The sequence below is a fragment of the Taeniopygia guttata genome, chromosome 10 (genome assembly GCF_048771995.1).
Source record: "Taeniopygia guttata chromosome 10, bTaeGut7.mat, whole genome shotgun sequence".
In the NCBI taxonomy this organism is placed as follows: domain Eukaryota; kingdom Metazoa; phylum Chordata; class Aves; order Passeriformes; family Estrildidae; genus Taeniopygia; species Taeniopygia guttata.
Genome location: NC_133035.1, coordinates 12,531,345 through 12,555,478, shown reverse-complemented (window position 1 = coordinate 12,555,478; position 24,134 = coordinate 12,531,345). Strand labels below are relative to the sequence as shown.

Genomic DNA, 24,134 nt, shown 5'->3' with positions numbered 1-24,134 from the left:
CTGCAGAACCTAATCTGGCCTTGATTGCTTTATATTGTGAGTTTTTTTTAATAAATGTTTCTTCTTTCCAATGTAAACTTAATCTATTCTTAATACTAAATCTGCTTCTGATCTGACCAGAGATTTTTTTGTGCCAAGTCTTTCGCTGGGAGGAAATTACTGGGTTTGAGATCTCAGCCTGTTAGACCATATATTGGAAATGCTGAACGAGGAGTCTGCTGCTGGAGGTGCCTGCTGAGAGCTCCCCTGCAAAACCAAACCCCTGCGGCTTTGGCACTGGAGTTTGGAAGTGCCTCTGGGCATTCCTTGTCTCACTTCTTTGGCACATACCTGGACTGGAAGGGCTGTGCATTCACTTACATGAAACTCAGCATCACAATTGTTTTCCTCTTTTTGTTTTTCTCCATACCCAAAAAGCTGGGCTAGTTAAGTTCATTGAAAACAGGCAAATGTGTCTTAAAATCAGACAGCTTGTCTGCACTGTGCATCAAAATAGCTATTTTCACATTTCTGCTGTCCCATAATACTTTTTCAAATAATTTGTATATGCGAAAACAGGCCTGCAAAGTAAAAAACATCTTCTGAGGTTTGTCCCAGGCTGGCTTAATTGTGCATTGTTCCCGAGAGGCCATGGATGAAAAAGTAGAGTTGGAGACTTATGTTGTGTTGACTCTGGGAATGCTTTTTTCTGAGCCTGCACTGTACAGTTCAGCTTGGCACCACAGCACTCCCTGTGATGAATTGGACTGTGCCAGCTCCTGGCTCTGCTTCCATCTCTCTTGCTAGGTTTGAATAACAACCCAGAAATGCTGACCTAATATGGAAGTTGCCTGCTGCTACTTTGACAGAGGATGTTCCCTCTTTCCTGTCATGTTGAAAATGTTCTGAAATGGGCAAGATACAGCCCATTATACTCCTGCTTTTGAATAGTAGAAAGAATGCATTATTCAGGCTGGTTTTGGTTTTCCCCTTATTCTCTCCCAGCTCTCAGATTTCCAAAGAGGGCTTACTGTAAAGTACTGCAGTTCCTGCCTGTTTCTGGCTTCTTTTTTTTTTTTTTCCGCATTTGGGGTCATGTTTTGACTTCTGATTTCCTAGCTGCCCTGAAGAGTTGTACGTCATGGTGTAGCTGGTGATTGCCAACTTCTCATTAAGCTGCTGCTGGGACTGGTGGTTTGGCGCCAGCCCTGGTGTGTGTGGCCATCCTTACTTGCTCTTGGAAGGTGCCCTGGGTCCAGCAAGGTGCTTCCCATGGAGACCAAGCAGGGATGCCTTGCTCTGCCCAGCTGAAGGCACAGAGACAGATTTGATATGCTTATCACTGTGGTAACCTAGGCAGCCCCATAAAAAACAGGCTTGAAGTAGTTAAGAATTCACCATGAAATCGTAAAGATAATGTAGCCAATTAAAGGGGGTTTAAATCAGTTTTTAACTGAGGGTAGCTTAAAGCCACAGTACTTACATCTGTGTGCATCTGTTAATGGAATAGCTCAAGTTGGTCAGTGAACAGCATTTTCCCAAAAGACTGTAGAGGGCAGTGATGATTCCAGTTGTGCAGGGATTCATTGATTTTTTACTGTTATTTGTTGGCTTGGTTTGGTTGTTCTGTTTCTTTTTTTTTTTCTTTCTTTTTTCTCTCTTTTTTTTTTTTCCTTTTCCTTTTTTAAAATAAAGATACTCCTTTAGAGCTTCACACAGTGAAATGTCCAAACTTGCTTTTGGTACAGAAGGGTAAGGAAATATTAGGTTCAAATGTTCACTTAGTTCAATTAAAACTTCTCCTGGTTTCACTTGGGTGTAGTCATCCAAGAGAAACTTCCTGGAGAAATGAAGCATTTAACATTTCACTTTTGTGCTGTGTTGGGCTGAAAAGAAGAGTCCCCTGTTTGACCACGTCTTCCTGTGTAGTTGGGACTGTTTGATTTCCAAAGAGATAAAATAATTGTTGTCTGTGTTTATTTATTATACAGATAGAGCAGTGTTTGAATAAAATAACGTTGTGGTGACAGGTTATATAAAGGTCTTATATGTACATATATTGATATGTATATACATTAAAATAGAGAAGAGATGTATTTTTCTGGCCTGTGTGGAACATCTGATGTTTCATTTTTGGAAGCCACAAGTCCTGGGCTGCACTGTGTGAATTTATGAGTCCTGTGGTTGTCCTGAGTCTGGAGATTTGTTGTGTTGGAGTGAGCTGGCCCAGGTCGCTGCTGGAAGCAGCCTGCTGGATGAATCAGCCTGTGGGAGAGATGCTTTGGGCTCTGGGTTCTCCTGGGCCAAAATCCTAAAGAGATCTTCTCTGCTGATAAAATTGCAGTTGGTGGTAGTGGTGGTAATGACTTTCTCGTGCTCTCGTGTCATCTGTGGTCTGCCTGATTCGGATGTTAGACAGAGCCTTTCACAGGGGTCACTCGAAGCTCTAGGCTAAAAGAAGGAGATACTGAGAATTTCTGAAAGAGGATTTTACAGCCACAGACCCAAGGCTTTTACCACTCTGCTTTTGTCCAAACCAGACACAGGAAACACGTGTGCCTGTATTGCATAAAAGTAGCTTGGTAGGGATGCAGGATTGTTTTTTTTCTCCCACCAAAGAGCCTGTTAGTTTTAAAGTTCAAATCATTTTTGTTTACTCTGATGCCTGGAAAGGGAACCAGTGACTTCAGTTTTCATAGAGAGAGCTTAACATCATCTCAAATGTCAGAAGAACTTCCACAGTGTCTTCCTTTTTCCTCCATGTGTATTTACTGAAGTAAATTTGAAGTAACTGTCAAAGCCTTCAGATTTGCTGAACCATTCTTGTCCAAGCCAAGGGCTTCCCCAGTTTCATGCTGAACCTGTGGGTCAGTACAGATAGAATCTGCTGTTGACCCAGGCAGTGCCTCACTTGCTGTGTTGGGTAAACTGTAGAGCCAAGAAATTGTTCATTTACTGCTTGAACCCCTGAAACTGAAAGTGAAACCAAGGATGATTTTTTTTGGTTCAAAGTTAGAGGGCAACTTCGAGTTTTGCCCCAAATTGATGCTAATCTGTTGTTCTGTTTAATTTTTACTGTCCAAAGTTGGGGACTGTGTTGGCTGTCAGAAGGGCTGGTGAGATGGCAGGGTCTGAAGCAGCCACAGCAGCAGCTCTGAGCTCTCCCTGGTCGGCTGCTCCATGAATTGCTGCACATTTTCCTTCAGGTTTCAAGCACCATTTAAACTATTTACGCAATAGCAGCCAACTACAACAGAAGATGCTACCCTGGCTTTGCATTTCAACCTTAATTAAGTGCAGTATAGCTTGCACAGGGTTCAGTAAAGATACACACAACTATTTGGTTTTTATAGGAAATGGATTTTGGGAGGTTGTTCCCAAAGTTCAGTGCTGTTAGCACAATGTGGTGTTTATATTGTAGTGCAGCTTAATGAGAATTAGAGATGAAAGATAGAGAGGGGCAAAGGAGCACTAAGTTAGAGAAGTGCCTACAAAACAAATAACGAGTGAGTGTGCTGTTTGGTTTGGCTCATTTGTATGTATATGGCTGAATCAAGAAAACATTCTTTATAAGGAACAGAGGAGAGCCTAATGTGCTGTTTATTGACACACGCCCCAAGTCGGTGGTAATAAAAACAAATGGAACAGTGTAATTAGCTTTCACATTAACAACGGGATTTAATGGGTGTTTATTGTCCATGGGGTGGTATTTAGAAACTTCCCCATAGATTCCCCACGATTAAATTGCCTCCCATAGTTCTGTTGGAAAAGTTTGCATTTTATGCTTGTGAACAAAGAATGTCTTTGCATTCCAGAGGTAATTTTTAGGAATTTTCTGTTTGCTAAAATAATAGGGAAAATCCGTGGCTCTCTAATAGTTTGGAGGACTGCCTTTTTCTGCTTGTTACTACTAGAACAAAAGTTATTCCCTGTATTATGTGTTCTCACTCTTTAAGGCTTGCAGAAGATTTTTGGCCACTTACTCTGACCTGCTGTTGGTTGCAGGACACAGATTTTTGCCATGGAGCATAAAAACGCATCAAAGTGTCTCCTGGGAAAGCTTCAAGGGACAGCAAAATGTGTTACTTACTTCAGTAGCTTGTTTGAGTGATTCCTCATGTTTCCAACAGTTTGTGTCTAATTTGTCATTTGACTTTGCCTGCAAGTTTGTCTCTCAGTCCCTTGGAATTTGAATCTATTTCAAAATTTAAAAGAGGATTTGAAAATCTAAAATGAAAATCTGAAATTTAAGCCTGTGGCTAGAAATACATTGTAATTTTCCAGAATTTCAAATCCATGATTTTGCTGTTTTGCAAAATCTCATCTATTTCTGCCTGTCCAAGTATCATCTTTCTGGGGAAAGACAAACATGGTGTGTAATTACCATTTTTTGGGTGATTTTTCTTTCAGAAAGAAGCCAGAAACATACACAAACTGTGAGCACTGTCAAGGATCATTTACAAATACCAAATCCAAGTATTTTGTCAGTTTAAGTCCTAATCTCTGAGGTCTAGTATAATTGTGGGGTTCATATCTTGTTTGCTAACTGAGCCAGGAGCCTCACAAAGATGAGAGTTCTACCTGTGCATCTCCAGGCCAGAAGCTTTTTTGCTTATTGTGACCAAGCAATAGAAAGCAGCTGTTAATCAGAGGTGCAAAACATCTGGATAACTTCCCAGCTGCTGAGGTGTTCTGTCATTTGGCGTTTTCCTGGAAAGCAAGCTTACTGTTTCCTTCAGCAAAATCAAAGTGGGGGTCTGGTCTGTTCATCATTAACATGAGGAAGACAATGAATTAAGAATAGTGAATTTTTAAAACCTTTAGGAGGAGATTGTGTTCCATCCTCTGTTATTTATCCCCCTACATTTCAGTGCTGTCACAGCAAAATTCTTCCTGTGCCCTGTTGCATTCCTGTGGTGCAGGTTTTCTCAATGAGAAAGCTGTAAAAACAGATGGATCTCACAGGAAAGGATTTAGTAAATCATCTGAGACATGTTTCACTGGGAGTGTAAAATAGGAGACCATGACTATTCCTTTTTGTATCTTAATTGGTATTTGTAAGAAAGTAATTTTGTCTCCCTTGCAGGCAACTTCAGCAACAGCAAGCAGAACTCGAAGTACATCAAAGAGATGGGCTGTCATCCTATGACTTATCTCAGGTGAAATTTCTCAGATTTTTCTTTTTGTGCCTCTGATCATTTAAGATGTAAAACAACAGCAGATTTCAGCAAAACTAAAAGTATGTTGTGACTGTCCCTGAATTCCTTTTCGTCAAATACAGTAGAGGGAACGACCTTCCTCTCTGTATCTCAACAGGTGCCTGTTCCAAGTATACCAGCTAATGTTCATGAGGGTGGAAAGTCTGTGGAAAAGCCTGATGCTATCTTCTCCCAAGAGAGAGATCCTAGATTTGCTGAGATGTTTGCTGGAATAACTGCTTGTAAGTGAATGTCCCTGATGTTTAATTCATAATACTGTGTCGAGCCTGGTTACATGATGCAGAGCACAGCTTCAAGAGAATGAAGAGAAACTGCTGCATGGCAGAGAGTTTTCTAAGCAGCATCAGTCTTTGGGACATTTCCTAGCATTTGTCATTAGTTGGTGTTTTCCCTAAAGATGATTGAGTAAATTCAAAGAGGGAAGGGATGGCTTTTGTGTCACCAGAGCTGCCTGGTTTTGATTCTCTTTTCATTTCACATGCACACCTTAGGCAGTGCTCCTAGATACTAAATATACTGAGCAGAGCATTTCATTTCTAAGTGTATATTTTCTTTCCTAAACAGCATAAGTAAATTCATTTCTCTAAGTAGGGACATATTTCTCTAAAAAGAGATGAAAAAGTTACCATATAGTCTTAAGATAGGCTGCAGTTTTTTATCAAGTCAACAGCTTCTATATCAATGTTTTCAGAGTCATATGCTGCCAGCAGTTTACTTGTTCTCTGGTCAGTTGAGGCATCTCCAGTCATGTTACCTGGGTGTGAGAAGTCCTTACTCTTCTTCCCACAACCTTTAAAATATTTAGCAAATTCTTCTAAGGGTGATAGGCATCTCAGAAACAATATGTTGTTCTATATTCTTTGGAAATTGCTGTGAGGACAGAGTCCTAACTGGTGCCCTCATCAAAGTACTTCCCAGCCCTGCTGTAATAGGTAGGAGCCAGTTAATTTGTCAGTCAGACAGATGGATCTGCCTCAAAGTAGCCCCAGCCTGTGCTGCTTGTTGCTCTAACAGAAACCACTAAGACTGGCAGTCATCTGAAATATATCTGTAGGAAACCAGCCAATGCCATGGCTTGGGGAAGAACTCATTGATTGTTTATTGTTCTTAACTGTCCTCACTGAAAAAGAGGAATTTTTACATTTGTTTTAAATAAATCAATGTGCAAGTGTCATGCAGTGCAGGGAGGAAATGACCCACAGGGTTTGACTGCAGGGGTGTTGGAGGGTGACCTCGCTGTTGGTTTCTTATGTCTGGATTGGCTTTTTCAATTGCAGAAGACATTGTAACTGCAATATATGCTTGACTTTGTCCTCCTGTTGCTAGGACTTCTCTGCTATTCCTGTTCATCCTTCTCTGTTTACTTGAACAGTAGAGTCAACAGCTGAGGCCATAAAAGGGGTCCATTAGAAGGTAGCAAGATTCCAACCCTAAACACCAGAATATGTTTTTCCAAGCAAGAACATCTTGCTTTTTGGCTGCCTTGCTGGCTCTTTTTCAGGCAGCTCTCAGCTGTTTGTGGGGAGGGGTTAGGGTTAAGGGTGTCACAAGCTGTGAGGTAGCTGGGAGGTTATGTTCTTGAAAATGCCATTTCTCTTTTCATTCTTATCAATTTACAGACTGTGCTTTTTTTGGGACATTCTCCCTTTCTGAATTTCTCATGGGAGCTGTGATCAAGGTCTCCTCTGAATGATAAAGGATGGTTCCCAGTTAGGGATGAGGTACCCTGTCCAAAACCAATATTGACAAGCCTGCGTGCTGCCTGCCAGACGTTGGCCTTATGTTGATACCCGACCTCGTTCTGTAAGAACATGGGCTGACACAGGGAGAGTGCTGCTATAATTGCATGTAGTGGCCACACTGCATTAAAACCCCAAAAGCTGGGAGAGGAAGCCTGACTTCATCAATTCATGCAAGTGATTTGAAGCATGGGATGATGTAGTTCTTTGAGAGGGATTCAGTTAAGAGGCAGAAATGTTGGAGATACTGGTCCTGCTGGGGGAAGGGACATCATTGACCAGTGGAGTTTAGAGAGGAACAGGCAAAATTCACACACATAAAAAACCAAACCCAAACAAACAAACAAAAATCACTGCTGTACCAAAGGTGAGAGCAGCGAATTGTATGAAAAATCCTGGGTAGGAATACAGCTGGGAGAGACGTGGGCCAGATTCAGAGGCTAAAGAGCATTCAGGGTAACTCAGGAAGGAAAATTAGCTGCTTGCTATTAGTTTGGCTGTTCCCTTTATCTTGGCCTCATCCTGTGGCACAGACCCTGGTAGCTGCCATGGCAACTCTGCTCCACTTGAGGAATTCCAGTTCATTTGGGGCACTCTCAATTTTTCTGGTGAGTTGTTCTCAAATATCTAAAGCACCCGCAGGATTTTGGCTCAGTCTCTTCCAGCCCTGAGAGTTTGGTTTCCCTGCAAAGGGTGGCCTTAGAAAATGGGACATCTCGTGCAAGAGTGACATTACTGCAGAAAAGGACAAATTCATCAGTCCTTCTTCTCAGAGATGTGCCCATCCATTCTCAATTCTTCCTGCTATATGCACAACCTTCTCTACACCTTGTCCCCATTTCTCCCTGTTGTATTTTTTAAAATATGAGAGCGTAGTTTTGCAGCCCAGCCTTGGTTTCTGTGCAGGGCAGACGGTAACCAGGGAGGAATTTCTACAAATTTCTGCATTACAGAGACAAGCAATGCCAGCTTCCATCAGTGGCTTCCACACTCCAAGGCTCCTGCGAGGGAATTTGAGGTGATATTTTTCTTTTGAGAGGCAAGCTTAGGTTCTTGTTAGGAACATAATGTAAGAACAACTTAGGTAACAGAGAAGAGCTGGTGTGTGTTGGAGGCCTTTGGTGAGTCACACTCAGGAGGTCTCTAAAAGCTAGGGAAAGCGAAAAAAAAAATTAAACACCTAAAAAATACTTCTGTTACTTGTGAGTTGAGTGGGCCTTTTGTCCGAGAGAGCATCTTGTGAAATGAGTGGGAATCTGAAAAGAGCAAAGGGGAAAATGAGGGGGTAGACTTGATTTTTAGGCCTGTCAGGTACATGGGTGCAAAACCATCAGTGAGTTGCAGGGTGTTTTGCACTTTGAGGGAAGATGGAGAAGGTGAATAAAGGGTGGCATAGCAGACCTGTGAATTATTTTAAGAGAAGTAGTAGTGAGATTTCTCTGAGCTTTGGAATAATCCAGTACCAGAAAATTAAATTAAGGGACCAAATGGTGCTGTTCACCCAATCTCGTTTCATTCGATTAGAGATTGATCTCCACTTGCCACGTTAAGGGTAGACTATAAAAGTTAATGGCATCTCTTTGTGCAATTTATTCACTACACTCATTTGTCTTCCACCCCTCTGGGGTGCTTCCATCCTATTTCATGGCTCCCCCAAGCCACATGAGGACAGCAAATTCCACAACAGACCTGTGTTTTGCCTTGCCACAGCTCAGGTGTGCAGGTCTGGTGGCACGCAGAAGCAAAGTGCCTCCAGCCACCTGGGATGCAGATGGGGCTGCAGGTTGTCACCCTGACACAAGCAGGCAGTGCCACCAGGCTGTCAGGGAGGTGGGTGCTCCTTGGGCTGTCCCGGGAAGCAGATTGTCAGCTGCTTAGGAGAGAGCTCTTGGACACCCTTCTGTGGGTTCTCAGCTGCCACCTCTGTGCAGACAGTCTGTGCTAACAGCAGAGGGGCTGGAGGGCTTTTCCTGGTGGCAGAAATGTGCCCTCACCTGAGCCACAGAGGTGCTCGTGCATCACACCCTCTTCAGACCAGGCTGGTTTCCTGTGCCATGCCTCCATCCCCCTCACACCTTTCTTCCAGAGCAGCTTTGTTCCCCTCTCCAGCCTGTGCCTGGGGCACCCCTCACTCCCCACCTGGGCCAGAGCTCTGTGCAGTCAGGAACAGCTCCCAGGTCTGAGCCATGCAAACAGCGACAGCCTGTGAGGAGAGCACAGAGGTGACACAAACCAACCGTGCCTCTGCTTTCACACTAAATTGTCACTTTGTGTTGTTCCTAATGTGTTCCACAGGGCTTCTTCATGAAGCCTGAAGAAGGGAAGAAAACATACATTGCAATTGTCTTTAAATATTTTTTCCTTCATTATCTCACCCCCTAAATTAATTCTTTTTCTGTGGTTTGTTTTTCTCTTGTAGCAGATAAAAAAATGATGGCCTCTGCATCCACAGCAGGGAACCAGCAGCTTTACTCCCAGGGAAGCCCATTTCAGCCAGGACACTCGGGAAAGACTTTCAGGTATTTAGTGCAGATCCTGAATGTGTCAGTTCCTGTCTGAGAGGGGGTAAGTGTCCCCCTGCAGTACTGTGGAAACAAAACCAACCCAAGGTACAAGAGCTTTCTTTACATGAATGAATTTTACTGTGTCTACTATTTACTGCTGGCTATGTTTCAGCACTTAGGCTGGGTTTACAAGCTGAGATTATTTGGGTATCTCTCTTAAAAATTTTGGCTGGTAAGTAGGTACTTTTTGCTGTGATATTGTAATTGGGAAAAAAACTAAGGAGCAACAACAAATTCTGAAGGGAAGTAACTCTGAGATTAGAGGTCAGAGATCTGAGGAAAATTCAACCAAGCTCGGAGGGTGCAAAGATTTGTTTTGCACTTAGAGGTGTCACTGCTCCTGCTGAAGGCTGCCTTGAAGGGCTTTGATGTGGGTATCAAAGGGAGCAGAGGGATGCTGCATCCATAGTCCCAGGTGAGGACTGGGACAGGGGCATGAATACTCTTCTAAGGCAGCTTCCAAATACATGTAAGGTGGTGGTCTGGCATGTTCAAAGGCATTTTTGAGTTCTTCTAAGTGTATGTCATTGCCTACCAGCTGGCATACAGGTTCCAGTTGCTTTTGAAGAGTGTGGTAACAGCAATCGTGTTGATCTTAGTGCCTTGTGATATCAGCACTGTCTTACTGGAGTTTCATTCTCCGGTTCAGACCAGCCAAGGCTGTGAAAGTGAAGGAACAGCCACCCAGAACTTGCCAGTTCCTCAAAATAGGAAACATTGGCAAACACTGATTTTATTTTAACCAATGTTCTCTTAAAGTCATAATTGCTAATAATCTCAGTGAAGAGAAATAAGATCCATGAGAGTGTGTTTTGTCAAATTAAAGCCAAGTATAACTTGGGGAGATATGAGAGTAAATTAAAATGTCTTTTAATTGGATATTGTGTATTACTGGGTGACTGACTTGCCATCTGGGGGTTTGGATTGTGTTCTGTTCATTTCCTTTGCTAATTCCTGATGTTTAGCTGTAGGTTTTTTTCCTACTGCTATTCTGTTACATCAAGTAATAGCTTGCATTTCTGCCAGCACTTTCACCCTCAGTGCACTGTCCTCTGTATAATCCGTGGCCTGGCCCATTCAGTCACTGAGCCTGGGCAGCCTCTAGGCACTGTTGTGCGGAAATCTGCTTTCAAAGTACAGTTCCAGATACAGTCCAAGCTCTTTAGGTGATGGTGCCAGTCCAGTTGAGAAGGTGTTGGCAGTAGGGCCAGCCCTCCCCAGCAGCTGCTGTGTACTCCAGCCAGATTTAGATGGACTTTTCGGTCTACATTTCCCTCTTTGGAGACTCTGTGATAGTATAAAATAAAAATAAAACAGATTTTTTAAAAAAATTAAAAAACTCTACAAAGAATTTCTAAACATCCACTTTGCTTTTAGGCAGTAAGAAATCCAGAATAAGAACTCACATATTCAAATGCCTAGCACGTTTTGCTTACACTCTGGGAGGGATTCTGTCAGCCTTTTCCAAGGATTCAGATTCCTGCTTTTCTCTCTGCTCAGCCTTGTTTACTTCTTTTCCCAATCTGCGTTCTTCTCTCTCTGTAAGATTGTGCAAATAAACAATAGAGATGGGATTGGAGAAAAGAACAAGCTGTTTCAGTGGATCCACAGAAGTGGTTTTGTGTGCTGTCTTCATTTCTATTCATTTATCTGTGACATGTAAAAAATATGGCTTTACATATAAAAGTACAGCCACAATGTGTAGTTGCCTAGATTTCATTGCTCAAGACTTCCATGAGAATAAAATGGTGAAGTGGAGCAGTTCCTTCATAAAATTTTTCTTATAATCAGGGATTTCTGGGTATGTCTCTGTAGTGAAATTAAGTAAGTAGGAAAGAGCTAATATACAAAAAAATTCCTTAAAAATATTTATTATTATTATTATTATTAGTGTTCCAAAGTTACTACATGAGTTTAACTTCCTGTCTTGATGATTCTTTTGCCTGGGTATATAATTGTCTGTTCTTCTTTAGCATCAGTTGGTGAAAAAAGGAATTAAAAGCCCTTTTTTTTAATATGTAGCACATAATTCTTCATTTCCCAGGCAAGAAACAAATAAGGAAGTGCTTATAAGTATCATCTTTTGTGCCCATCTTCATTTAGAATGGTATTTAAGCAAATGCTTAAACACTGTTGACTTTAAGCACAAATTTGTGATGAAGTACCTGCAGTGCTCTCTGCAAGCCGGATTTTTTATGCATTAAATGTTAAACTTGTGTGGAGCTAAGTGTGTATGCACCATGTGTGGGACTGTATTTATTCTTAGAAGCCCTTTCCAAGAGATTACTGAAGTCTAATTCAAAATAATTTTGCCTGCTGTGTCTATTAGGACTGACATTTAGAATGCCAGTATGTTTTGTAGTTTTGTGATGGTTTTCAGTCATCTCTTTTATCAAGACAGATTGAATAATTAGCTTTAATGTATTGTCAGTATTTCTTTATCTAGGATACAATTTCTGCATTGGGAATAGGCCCTACAAATGAGGCTCTGTGTCTGTTCTGAACCCTTAGTTCATCTGTGGTGCACGTGCCTGGTGTCAACGACATCCAGTCTTCCTCCTCAACGGGCCAGAACCTGACACAGATATCCCGGCAGCTCAACCAGAGCCAGGTGGCCTGGACAGGAAATCGCCCTCCATTTCCAGGACAGGTATTGATTCCAAGTGCTTTATCTTCCTGGGCATTAAAGGTTTTCACTCTCTGTGCATTTTACAGAAGGGTTAGTAAACCCATTTATGTTTTCAGGGTAATTAATTTGTGGTTGGGGTGGAGGTGGGGCAGTGTGAGCAGCTGCCCCGTGTGTAGCTGCTCTTGGTTTGGGGTGCTGGTCAGTGAGGTGGCAGTGGCTGCATGACCCAAACCCCACTGGAAGGTCTTGTCCTGCATTTGTTTTATGTGTAGTGAAAGAACTACAGATCTTCTGCTTTAGTATTAATCCTGTGAATTAAATCTCTCTTGGGCCAGGACCTTGCACCCAGCAGTGTTACCCACTGTTACCAGGGTGGGAAGAAGGGGTATGTGCAAATCTAGGCACGGGTTGAGAGCAGAGGCTGCTCAGCCTGGTGCCCCTCTGTCAAAATCTGTGGTATTGATGATTCCAAGATTGTAGAAAGTCTCGGTCTTTCTGCCCCGCTGCCAAAGCAGAAGCCATAATTCGTCTGTGCTGGTTTCAAGGTTGTTTATTGTGTTTATCTCTAACATGTTCTGCTGCCCTGCCGCAGCTCTGTCCTGCAGGGCAGCGTGTGGGGCTCTGCCCTCAGTGGGATGGTACAAACATTAAATACCAGAAACTACCTGTGCTGGATTTACAGTAACGTGCCAATATCTGTCACCTACGTTGAACAGTGTGTCCCCAGCCTAAACCAACAGAAAAATGCCAACACTGCAGTGAAACATGGAGGGCATGAAGGAGGAGAAAAAGGACAAGACACACCCAATTTCCTCCATCTTGTCCCCTTTGGACCCCTAATCTAGAATCCTAAAATTTTACTTTTGTATCCGTGCCACACTTAATTATTACTTATATCAAACACTCAGAGCTGGTAATTCATCCTGTAAGATTGAAAACTCTTTTCCATGGACAGAGATCACAGACAGTGTCTCTGGGGGCTCTGTCCAGGGGGGTTCCTGACCCCTGCCAGGGTCCCAGACCTTCCAGGGCAGCCAGAGGGATGCCCTGGACTCCCACACCCCTCCATTAGCACTGCCCAGGGTGGCTCACACTGCTGTGTGCTGGAGGAAACAGCACATACCTCCATCAGATGCACTGTGCTTGTCAGTGTTAGCCCAGAAATCACCTCTTGTTCTGTGTAACAGGTAAAAAATGGTTCAAAACCCTATTAAAAGACAAATAATATGAAGTAAGTTTGATCTTAATAATGCTGCTCTTAATCCCTCCTGAGTTCTCATTGTTTGGCAGGCTGGAATGGCATGTTGGGGTGGTCACTAAATAAATTTCCAATAAGTGAATTTTTTCTACATTAATCAGTGATTATTCCCAGCCCTCAGAGAGTCGTGCTTCTCTGTCACACCTGGTTAATGAAATCCAGTTGCAACATTAACTCATTTCTTCAAGTGATATGGAAGGTGCTGAAAATTACTAAAACAAATTACTCATCCCTCTTACTGCACAAATTCTGTCCAAGTCAACTGAGTTTGGATGTGAGTGTAAGGAAATTGGAATTAATTCTTCCATCTTAAACAAAGTAAAATGGAGCTAAGCCTTGCAAAAGCGACATGCCGAGCTCCCACTGCCATTGTGGAAAGCTTCAGAAATGTACAGTTTCTTACTTTGGAACTGAACTGAAGACTTAATAGTATCTTTCACATGTTATATGCCTGTTGGGATCTGAGACTCTGGTCATCTGAGACCTGCAAGACATCCAGATAACTGATTTCACTGTGGCACTGCAAAATCAATACACCTGGAAAATACAGATGAATTCTTCATACCTGTTGAGTTTGAGATTAATCCTCATAATAGTGGTAAAAGAAATCCTGGTTTTCCAAATAGCTCTGATACAGAGTACCTGATTAGTACAGCAGGCGAGCTGGCGGTGTTTGTTTATAGCCTGTTGTACTCACTCCTTCTGCAGCAGTAAGCTGGCTTGGACAGAAATGAAATACAGCTGAGACAGGAGAAGTGTGCCTGTTGGCATCCACAGAGTTTATTTAGTCTTTGCTTTATGTTGTAAAAAGTGATTTTGCTATGCTGTTCCCTGACAATAAAACTTCTTCCTTCTTTAACATTTACTCCTCAGCAAATTCCATCTCAGTCTGGCAAGGCTCAGTCGTCTCCCTTTGGCATTGGAACAAGTCACACCTACCCAGCTGACCCATCATCTTACAGCCCCCTGTCCAGCCCAGCCACCTCTTCTCCAAGTGGGAATGCCTACTCCAGCTTAGCAAACCGAAGTGCTGGCTTTGGTGAGTTTTAAATGGTGTAGCACAGAAATGCACATAGAAATGAAACTCCAGCATTAACTTCATTAAAAATCTTCCAATATTTATTCATTAAAAATTGTTTTTTATTGTTCTTTTGGTGGGTCAGTTGGAAAGCCCAGCTGGTGAAAGGGTTTTGCTTTCTGCTGCTGAGTAGAGAGGACAGAACTGACCTGTTTTCTCTATGCTCCATCTCCTCCACATCCAACACACTTCAGTATATAGTCATTTTATGATATGAGGGAGCTTTTTTATTTTTTCCCAGTAAATGGTATCCTGAAAGATTAAAAATTTGCTTATGGGACTGGTAACCATACTCCCAAATTTTGGTCAAGTGGTTCCATTTGCCTTTTTTTTTTTCATTTTTTATCTTCTTCATGGTGGTATCCTCTTGCACTGAGATTGCACATTGAAGTTTGGCTGAAAACAGGATTTATTTTGTACCGCCAGTGGTACCAACCTAATCAGAGTAGGTACCATGTTTTGAAATGTTTTTCTTTTCCTATTACATGCTAATTTGGTGGCTTTCAGACCGGTAGGTAACCCCTTGGTAGGATTTTTGTCTGCCACCAGAATAATAGTCAAGAGTAAAATGTATAATGGATTCCATGAAAAATGTCACTGGGTGACAATAAATTGCAATCCCAAAAGGCACGGGTGGCAGTGTGCTGATGAATGTTGTTTGCTCCTGTCCCTGGGGAACAGACCTGGCACAGACCTGTGCCTAGAGAAAGGGCATTGACATGGAGCTCTTCCCACACAGCTTATTCCTCCCTCCATTTCCATTTCCACCAGGCATTGTACATTTGTTTATGAGACAGCTTTGTATTTCAGGCTTAAGCTACTTGGCAAGAACCCTTTCACTTAATGAGAAACATCTCCTGACCTACATCAGTTTGGGTGCTATTAATAACCCAGCCTTCACGGAGACGGCCTCGACCGCCGGCTGGCAGGAGCTGTTCTGCTGAAAAGCAGCATCGTTTGCTTCACTCATTTAATTTCAGTGTGTTGTTCTGAGGGGAAATAAAACAAACTTGCAGCTTGCTTTTAAAGGGTAGCTTAGATGAATTTTGTTTTGGCTCTTAAAATGTCTGCAGGGTTTTTGAGTCAGCTGAATTACTGGTTGTGGTAATGTCAGTGAGGGAAGAACTGTAATCATCTACTTTGGATGTGATAGAAATGCATCACTGCAGCCTGTTTACTTTCCTGTAAAACCTTCCCTTTATCTGTTTTGCATGGCTTAGCTGATGGCCAGAGGGATTGGGTTAAATACGTGTGTCTGTATTTTCTGAAGTCATGACTGTGAGTAGTGGCTGATTTGACGTGACTGAGTCTAGCTATCAAAGACTTGGCATAGCACAGGTGTGGAGGTTTGGCACAGGAAATTTGGCACCCTTGGCAGAGGATGCTGGTGATCAGGAAGAACCAGACATGCACAGCTTGTTCCTCTGCTGTGAGAGGGAAACAGGCAGTTAGAGAGAAAAACATTAACAAGAAAAAAGAGGAAGAAATGTTTGGAGGAAAAGCATAAGCCTGGTGGCAAGCTTTTTAAAATGCTGGTTCTTAGAAGGAGATACTGTAACTAATGAATGGGAAATTAGCCGTAAATATTATAGTTCAGTGGCAGTCTGTAGAAATGCAGGGTAAAATGAGCCCAGCTTAAGTGTTATCAATTGCTGTACTCATAAAAAATGTATGTGCAATAGGTAACCAAATTAATGTGTGGCAACATGCTTTTTTTCTGGTAGACTATTTAGAAGAAATTAATCTCCTTGAAATAATCATTTGAAGTGTATTTACAATAAAGCTTTGCTGTTTGTGTTACTCTGTCAAATGTAAATGGCCTGAGACTTTTAGGAAAGTATCACCATATTGACAGGATAATAATTTGCTATAAACTGCATATTAAATAAATCGATTTGCCGGTGTATCACTGAAGGACAGGACAGTCCAGCAATACCTGTATTTAATCAGCAAGGCTGCTGTCTGTTTATCATACTGTTTCTACATCTGCTTAAAAAATCCTGGATTTCCCTACATGCTTCTTAGATGAGTACCAAACTTTGCACCCACTGCTCCACAAGAATTCAGTGTTTTGAAGAGAAACAGCATTCAGATGGCGAAGTTTGGTTTTTAAGTGAAATGAAAAATAGCCCTTATTATGATGAAAAAATGATGGTGGGCATGCTTGACAGGTTGTCTTCCAGTGCCTGGCTCACTGTGTCACTGTCCATTTTGCTCTGGGCAGTTCATGGCTGTGCAGCCATGGGCCTGAGCTTTGCTCTGGGGCTGAAACTCCCTCCAGCTTCCTCCTCCCAGGGCTGGTGTCACCCAGGGCCTTTCTCCAAGGCTCCTTTGCAAATCCAGGCACTGATGGATGCCTCCCCAAAGCGGGCAGATGTTTTGGAGGAGCTGCTCTCTGACTTGTGCCTTTTCTTCCCCGCGCAGCTGAAGGTGGCCAGAGCGGCGGGCAGTTCCAGGGCAGGCCGTCCGAGGTGTGGTCGCAGTGGCAGAGCCAGCACCACAACCAGCAGAGCGGCGACCAGCACTCGCACCCGCAGCCCAACCAGACCGAGGTGTTCCAGGTGAGCCCAGAGTCCCTCTGATCTCCCTCAGTTCGGAGTTAGAGCTGTGGCCCCTGAGGATCAGGTACAGCAGGGCCTGCAGCCCTTCCCTGCTGCTGCGTGCTGCCACAGCCTGCACTGCCCTTAGCTACTGAGGTGCTTTGGGTTTCTGCCACACAGCAGCATCTTTGCTGACACAGAACGCTGTTTCCTCTTCTCTGTGCACCCTATACTTTGAGGGCTTTCATCTTTTGCAGAGAGCCCATGAAGTCTTCCCAAGTGGAGTGTCTTTCTTATCCTGGTGCTGGCCTCTGACATCTCAAGTTCCTTTAGATACCAATGTCACTCTCTTTGACAGTTCAACCAGGAAAGGAGTCTGATACTGCACAGAAGATAGTGGACAATAATTTTTTAAGGTTAAGCCCAGTCAGGTATCAGATAGATGGTAAACAATCATCTTCAACTACCTAATTAACTATCTGAGTCTTGACTACAGATAGCAAAATCCTACTATAGAGTAGGACTTCATAAGTTGATTAATAACATATCTGTCCTTGTATAACTGGTTTTTAAATGAGATGAAGAAGACAGTTTACAAGAAAACAATGCAGATAAATGCAAGACAGTTCAAGCCCCAAGCAAGGTTTAGAAGTGGGGCGCCTCCTTGTCTTTTGGAAAGTAAATTCACCTGCAAGATTGGACTCGTGTGCAAGAATGCTGCAGAAGAGCTGAGAGCATGGGAGTATTCCTGTGTGGGTGAACCATTGCTTTCACACAAGATCAAACAACAGCACTTCATCTGGAATAACTGCCTGTTTGTGTGCTCTTAGCCCACAGCCCAGGCAAGATTGGTCTGTTGCATCTCTTTGTGTTAGCAAAGGTCAGTGGCTGTCCAAGAGGATATCCAGGGTAATTCCAGTGGAGCTGCTGACAGCATGGTTTGATGACCAGCAGAGACAAGGGAGTCCAAGCAGTGTCTTGCTTCTTTCTTAACAAACTTCTCATGAAGTTAGTGGAAAGGAAGACCGTGGGATAAAAGGAGAGCTGGGCTCCTCTGTAGAGCTCTTGGAGGTGAATTAGGATAATAGCTGGATGGGATAAAAAACTTGGATGAGTTTAAAGGCCTCCAAGAAGTTGCTTGGATTGTGCCCAAAGTCAGCCCTGGGTTAGCTGGGCTTAAGGAGAGAGGCAGACTCAAGAGGAGACCTTGCTGGATCTGTGCCTGAGGAGACTTTGCCACAGAGGCCCCAGCAGCAGAAATGGAAATGTAGACAGGAGGGAGCAGCTGCAGCTTCCCTTTGGCTGGAAGAGAATGTGGGAAAACATCAAATAAGTCCAAGTTTTGGTCAGAAAATTAAGGCTGACCCTGGCAGCTCAGACACTGCCAGTTGTGTTCACAGTCTCTCTCACTACATGGACAAGGATGCTGTGAAGATTTTGGATAGATTTTAATCAGTATTTATTTTGGAGGAACTTTCCAGTACGCAGCAGCTCTCAGTTCTTTCACAGAGCAAATCCTGTGAACTTTCTTACTTGTTTTTTGGTTTTGTTTTGTTGTGAGGACAGTGAGCCATCCCTGGCAAAACTTGGCTTTGTGGTAAGAGCTTGTTATTGTAAAGACTGACAGGAAAAGCAAGTGTAAACTCTGGTTTTCCCAGCAAGGGATATCTTCTCCCTGTGGCTTCAGTCTCCAGCTGAGAGGAAAGGTTGAGTGTTTTTTGAAGCCTCCTGCAGAGACCTCACTTGGCTCAACACACGTGAGAGCAATTACCACGAAAGCCCATTTCTCCTGAGAAATTCCTGCTATTTCCTCTGCTTCTGTACATCCATGAAGGTGCTTAGGTACCTTGTTAGTTGGGGTGATGTCCAGTCTTGAGTGTTGCACAGAGCAGTGTTCAGCTAGAGAGCGCTGGAGAGGAAGTGAGACCTTGCCCAAACCCATCCTGACACCGCTGGAGTTCCAGTGTGAGAGATGTTGTACACTCCCCATGCAGAAACCAGTGTTTGCTTCTCTCCATATGTAGCTCCCATTCCAAGGGGATCTGTTTCAGTCTGGGAGGAGTAGGAGGCAGCTCAGATGTGTTTTATTTCAGAAGAACAGTCCAAAACTGCCCTGCTTAAGTCCTATTTCTTGTTCAGAAACATTCCAGCAAAACATAAGTAGCATGTAAACCTTAGCCCAACCCTCTGCACAGGTCTGGTTTTCACCTTATTTATCTAAACTTGGCCTTTTCTGGTTTTACACTGAAAAAATGATCAGGAAACAGTTTATGTCTGGATAATGTGTTGGCAAGTGAGATTTCACTTTGGTTTTTCCTTACCATGCAGGACATGCTGCCGATGCCTGGGGATCCAACACAGGGTACTGGCAATTACAACATTGAAGATTTTGCTGACCTGGGCATGTTTCCACCATTTTCCGAGTAGCTTGCGAAGCAGAAATGGAAGTTCTTCTTCTCCAAGGCCATTTCAGTGTAATTTTGGCGCTGCTTTTTCTGTGTTGCATTTCTGTAGAAGCTACTAAACCAGAAGACACGTTTCTCATGTTTCAGATAGTGGTGTAGGGCTTGCTCTCTCCTCCTTGGGGTGCATCAGTGCCAACAGAGGAGCTCCAGCACTTGTTAGTGTTCATTGACAGCTCCATTTTTTTTTATTATTTTATTGTCATCTACCTCAGAGATAAAGATTTTGCTTGTTTTTAAAAAAAAAATCTCTGAGTCTCAAATATTTGAATGTGAATGATGCATAATATTTCCTTTGAATGATAATTTTTCAATAGATAACAAAGTAACAAAGACTAACAGAGAAAAGGTAAGGTCATGTCTTGTTACAGTGCCTACTGCTCAATTTTGATGCCTTGCTTTAAGCTTAAGTTTCTGAAAGCAGACACAATATTCTGTTTTCTTTGATTCTTGTAGGTTTTAGGTCACTTTAAATGTTGAGATTAAGCAACATAATGTAGGCCTCTTTCACCAGAAGATTCATCTCTGCCTTTTCTAACTTAAACTTGAATGTGTGTACATTTTGGTACTTTATGTATATCTTGTGCTGTATGAAGTGATATCCTGTACTGGTTTCTTTTGCCTTTACAAAGGGTCCATTCTGGAGTGTACTGAAAAGGTTGATGATGTATGTGAAGGATTTGAATATTGTGGGAGTCTCCATCACTTCACATAGGTGTTCTTACTTTTAATTCAGGTGGTTCTCTATTCAGAACAAACATTTACTTACATAAGCTATTAGTCTGGTTTTGCACTGAATTGAGGCCTATAACCTTGTACATTTCTCACTGGCTGCTTTAATTATTATTGTTCTTGCTTTCCCAAAAATATTGCCTCTTAAAAATGACTGTAAACACATCGAGATTGCATTTTCTATATTAGCTGCATTTCCTTTCTGTGAAGTACTTTTTTATACTGTGAAACCTCACATTTTAACAGTGGAAGGTGGTGGCCTGTTACTAGGAAATCATTCAAGCTCATTTGCTGCAAGCAGTGAGATGGTTTTGTAGTGTATAATTTTTTTAGGATGAGTTTGTTATAGATATTGATTGGACTACTGTCCACTGCATATACAGTGATAACTTGAATTTTTGCTTGGATTCCCAAGCAAATGCTTCTGTTAAACTCTGCTAACCCTGTTCTGTTAAATATGGGATTTTCAGCATACCAAGTTTGTTGAGGACTCTTGACTGCTCTGAATGCTGTGTGCTTTTTTCCACAGAGGTAAGTTAATCATCTTCCTCTTGGGTGAGTCACCTGCCATATGTCTTCATGAGAGATGTGGTAGGAATATTTTTTGTTCAGTATTTCATATGCATGATGAGTTACAGAGGTTGGATTGTAAGGATTTTATCCTGGTCATTTCTTCTGGAGAAAGAATCACTCACAAAACCCCAAGTTCCTGCATGCAGGTTGTTCATAACCCTTGAGGTTGGGTGTTGGTAGGGAGCCTCTGCAGAGGGGGAAGAGGAGGCAGCTCCCCTCAGCTTTTGGACATCCAGGGGCCATCACAGACCTGGGAAGAGCAGCCCCAGGGCATAGCCCCCATCCAGAAGATCTCAGTGTGTGCAGCAATTCTTAGACTTCACAGAATTAAGCTCTGCCTTCTCATAGCCACTCTTGAATTCTGGGGTGTCTCTGAGTGGGGACAGGGTGCACATCACCACAGTCCATATTTTTGGGATAAGATCCTGGGGAGCAGGCAGGCCCTGCCCCACAGCCTGCTCTGGGCATGCAGGGTTCAGGTGAGCGTGGCCCAGGGACAGGGCTGGCACAGATGGGGCTGTGCCCATCTGACTCTGCTGTCCCAGTCTTCTCCCAGGTCAGCATGTCGTGTTCAGTAGCCAGGGAGAGTCCTCCTTACTGTTCCTCTCTCTAATTCTGGGACCAATCTCTTACCCTATGTGCAAGTGGGGTTAGGGAGTCTTTTTTTAGTACAGTTTTGTATATCTCTAGATGAGGTATTGGAGAGGCTTCAGATCTCCTGGTGTGCACTTGCCTCACCAAATCCCACTGAGAACAAACAAAAATCTTCCTATCTCTTCTCCCCCTGAGATCAGGAAAATACTATCTTAGGTGAGTAAGCCATGTGCTTATGCACTTTGCTTTTAAATACATGGATGTTTATTCTGTTGGAGCCATCTCCCTTTCCCCTCATGCTGCTCACACGAATGACTGCTCATGGAATTGGAGAGGCAAAGAAAGTTCTGCTGCCTCAGAGTAAAGTTCACTGGTGTCTCTAAGAGGTGCCTGGATGCTGCACCAGTGAGTGAGGTGCTCACTCTGCAGGGTTTTGAAAGAGGCTGCTTATGAGGGAGGGAGCAGTAGGTGAGCAGTTTGTGTCTCTCCACAGAAGATGCTTGACATGATAAATGTCAGTTCTTCTGAAATTTTTATAAATTTTTCCATAAAGTGAATAATGAATTCAGCTTAAAAGTGCTGTTCCTGTGTTTTATTTTACCCAACAAACTGCTTGGAGTATATTTATAGTTTATTTTACTTCCTGAATTCAATTTAAAAATAAGGTTTTTAAAGTAATTTTCTTTCTCCTGACATCAGCAATGATAATTTCCTCAGTGTGTTGTGGGTTTTTTACTACTGGAGAAGGCTTCTCTTGTACAGATTTTGGTTGTGCAGTTCACAGTGCACTGTTAGAAGAAATTTAAGCACATCTCTCTTTTTCTTGTTGTTTTTTTGAAGTCAGTACACCTGAGGGATCAGAGCATGGACTGCTTCTCACCTTGTGGGCTCCTGCCTTCCTGGCTGGGGAAGGTGATGGCTGCTCTGTGAAGGGCAGTGTGGATAGTGCCAGCTTTGGGTTTTCCCTGTCTCTTGTGCCATCCCGAGCCAGCGCTTTATTCTTGGCATTTCCACCCTTGCCCTGCTCCTCTGCCATTCCTGGCCACCCCATCTGCCCAGCCAGGGTGGGAGTTGTTGGGCTGCCATTCCCAGCCAGCGAGGAGGGAGCAATTAAGGATTTTGGCAGCTTTGTGCTTCTGAGGCAGCAGCTGCTGCAGGTGAGGCTTTGCTCGTGCTGCGGGGCTCTGCCCTGGCCCCGCTGTGTCCGTGCCTGCTGCTCCCAAACAGCCACCCCAGTCCTGTGGCTGGCAGAGCTGTGTAGCCTTGGCCGTGCTGTATCTCGTGTTTCGTTACTACAGCGACTTGACTTATCCTATAGCTGCAGTTATAAGGTGCATTGGCAATGCTGATGTTTTTATTACGTGCTGTCGGTGTAGCTTCGTTGGCACTTTGGCTTCCAATTTCCAGAATTTCGTAGGTGGTGGATTTCTCATTTCTTTTGTGGATTTTTTTCTAAGCTGGAAATAAAGCTGTGATTTCTGATTGAACTGTTGCAAACACAGTGTTTCTTGAAACTGAATCTTTTGGGTTTTAAACTCATGGAGCAGGAAACTGCAAATAGTGATGGTCTGGATGAGTTATTTCAAGGAGCAGACATGTAGACTGAGACAGTTTTAGATATTGAAATATTTATATTCATTTATTCAGACAAACAATCCAAGACTCCATCACATTACTTGTACAAGTGCTACTAGCAGTACCTACAGTGATGCTTCAACCAGATAGTTCCATTTGTAGCTTTGTTGCCTTTTCTTTTCTTTTGAAGTGCAGTATGAAACTGTAAATACTTCTTGCAGAACTGCCTTTTTAACTCTTAATTACTTTTGGCACAGTGTTAAATAGTGTTGGATTTACCCAATTGCTATGACATATATTTTTATACATAGGTGTACTCTTTTTTCAAGAATAATACAGCCATTTTGTCATTAATGCCTTATTGGTGTCATACTGCTGTTGCTCTTTGTTTGCAAGGTATTGAGTGGACTAATTTCTAGTTCAGATATTTTCACTTTTCCTGGCAGTGCTCAATTTTGGCTTCAGGTGATTTTTTGCCAGAGCCCCATTTTTCACAGTTGTTAACTGTGAGAAGAGAATGTGGGCTTGGACTTGTTGCTGTTAATGGAGTAAAGAAAAGGTGATGGCATCTAATTGTCTTTAAAAAGTCAGACTTCTCCTACTCTAAACCAGAGTGCATTTCATGAAACTGATTACTGTAGGCACTGATTACTTTGTGTAGATTAAAGGTCTTTTAAAAAGAAAGAGAAAGGGAAAAAAAAGGAAACAACTCCAAAAATGGGCTTCTGTCATTGTTAGGCGCTTGGTTACGTATCTGTTTAAACTCTTCATATTGATGTGAAATTGTGCTGTGGATAAAGTGTATTTTGTACTTCTGAATGTTCTATATTTATGACTAACAAGTACAGAATCAGTTGTGTGTATGTATAACTAATAACTGCCTTTTTAAATTTCATTAAAATAAAAATGTCATGAGCTGTTGTTAATTCCTGTCTCTCTGTAAATAAGTAAAATGTGCTGTTGGGAATTGTCAAGTAAGAAATAACCCTGAATGATAAGATCCATGCCAAAAATCAGAAGATGAGGCATTGATCTTTGTCTTTGAAATCTCCTCCAGTGCTGTGTAGTTGGGAACAGGATGTTCCCCTTTCATCTGTATTGTAAAGGAGGGAGCAGGAGAGGAATGATAGTTTGAGAGCTCAACTTCTGAAAGTGTTCCAGAAAAACATTAATTAACAGCCTGTTCTACTGA

General features: G+C 42.6%; 1 protein-coding gene across 6 annotated transcripts in view; it reads left to right on the top strand.

The window, feature by feature from the left end:
* ARNT2 (aryl hydrocarbon receptor nuclear translocator 2) overlaps positions 1-23,868 on the top strand; it is a 96,619-nt gene extending 72,751 nt beyond the window's left edge. For 5 of the 6 annotated variants that reach the window (XM_030281410.4, XM_030281412.4, XM_030281413.4 and 2 more), the window contains 7 exons: positions 5,066-5,138; positions 5,296-5,419; positions 9,357-9,456; positions 12,013-12,151; positions 14,262-14,427; positions 16,891-17,027; positions 19,335-23,868. In XM_030281410.4, coding sequence (XP_030137270.3) covers positions 5,066-5,138; positions 5,296-5,419; positions 9,357-9,456; positions 12,013-12,151; positions 14,262-14,427; positions 16,891-17,027; positions 19,335-19,433 — 838 coding nt within the window. In that variant the 3' untranslated portion in view covers positions 19,434-23,868. The remainder of the gene's footprint in view (positions 1-5,065; positions 5,139-5,295; positions 5,420-9,356; positions 9,457-12,012; positions 12,152-14,261; positions 14,428-16,890; positions 17,028-19,334) is intronic. The other variant, XM_030281411.4, reaches the window with a different exon arrangement.
* The last annotated feature ends 266 nt before the right edge of the window (positions 23,869-24,134 follow it).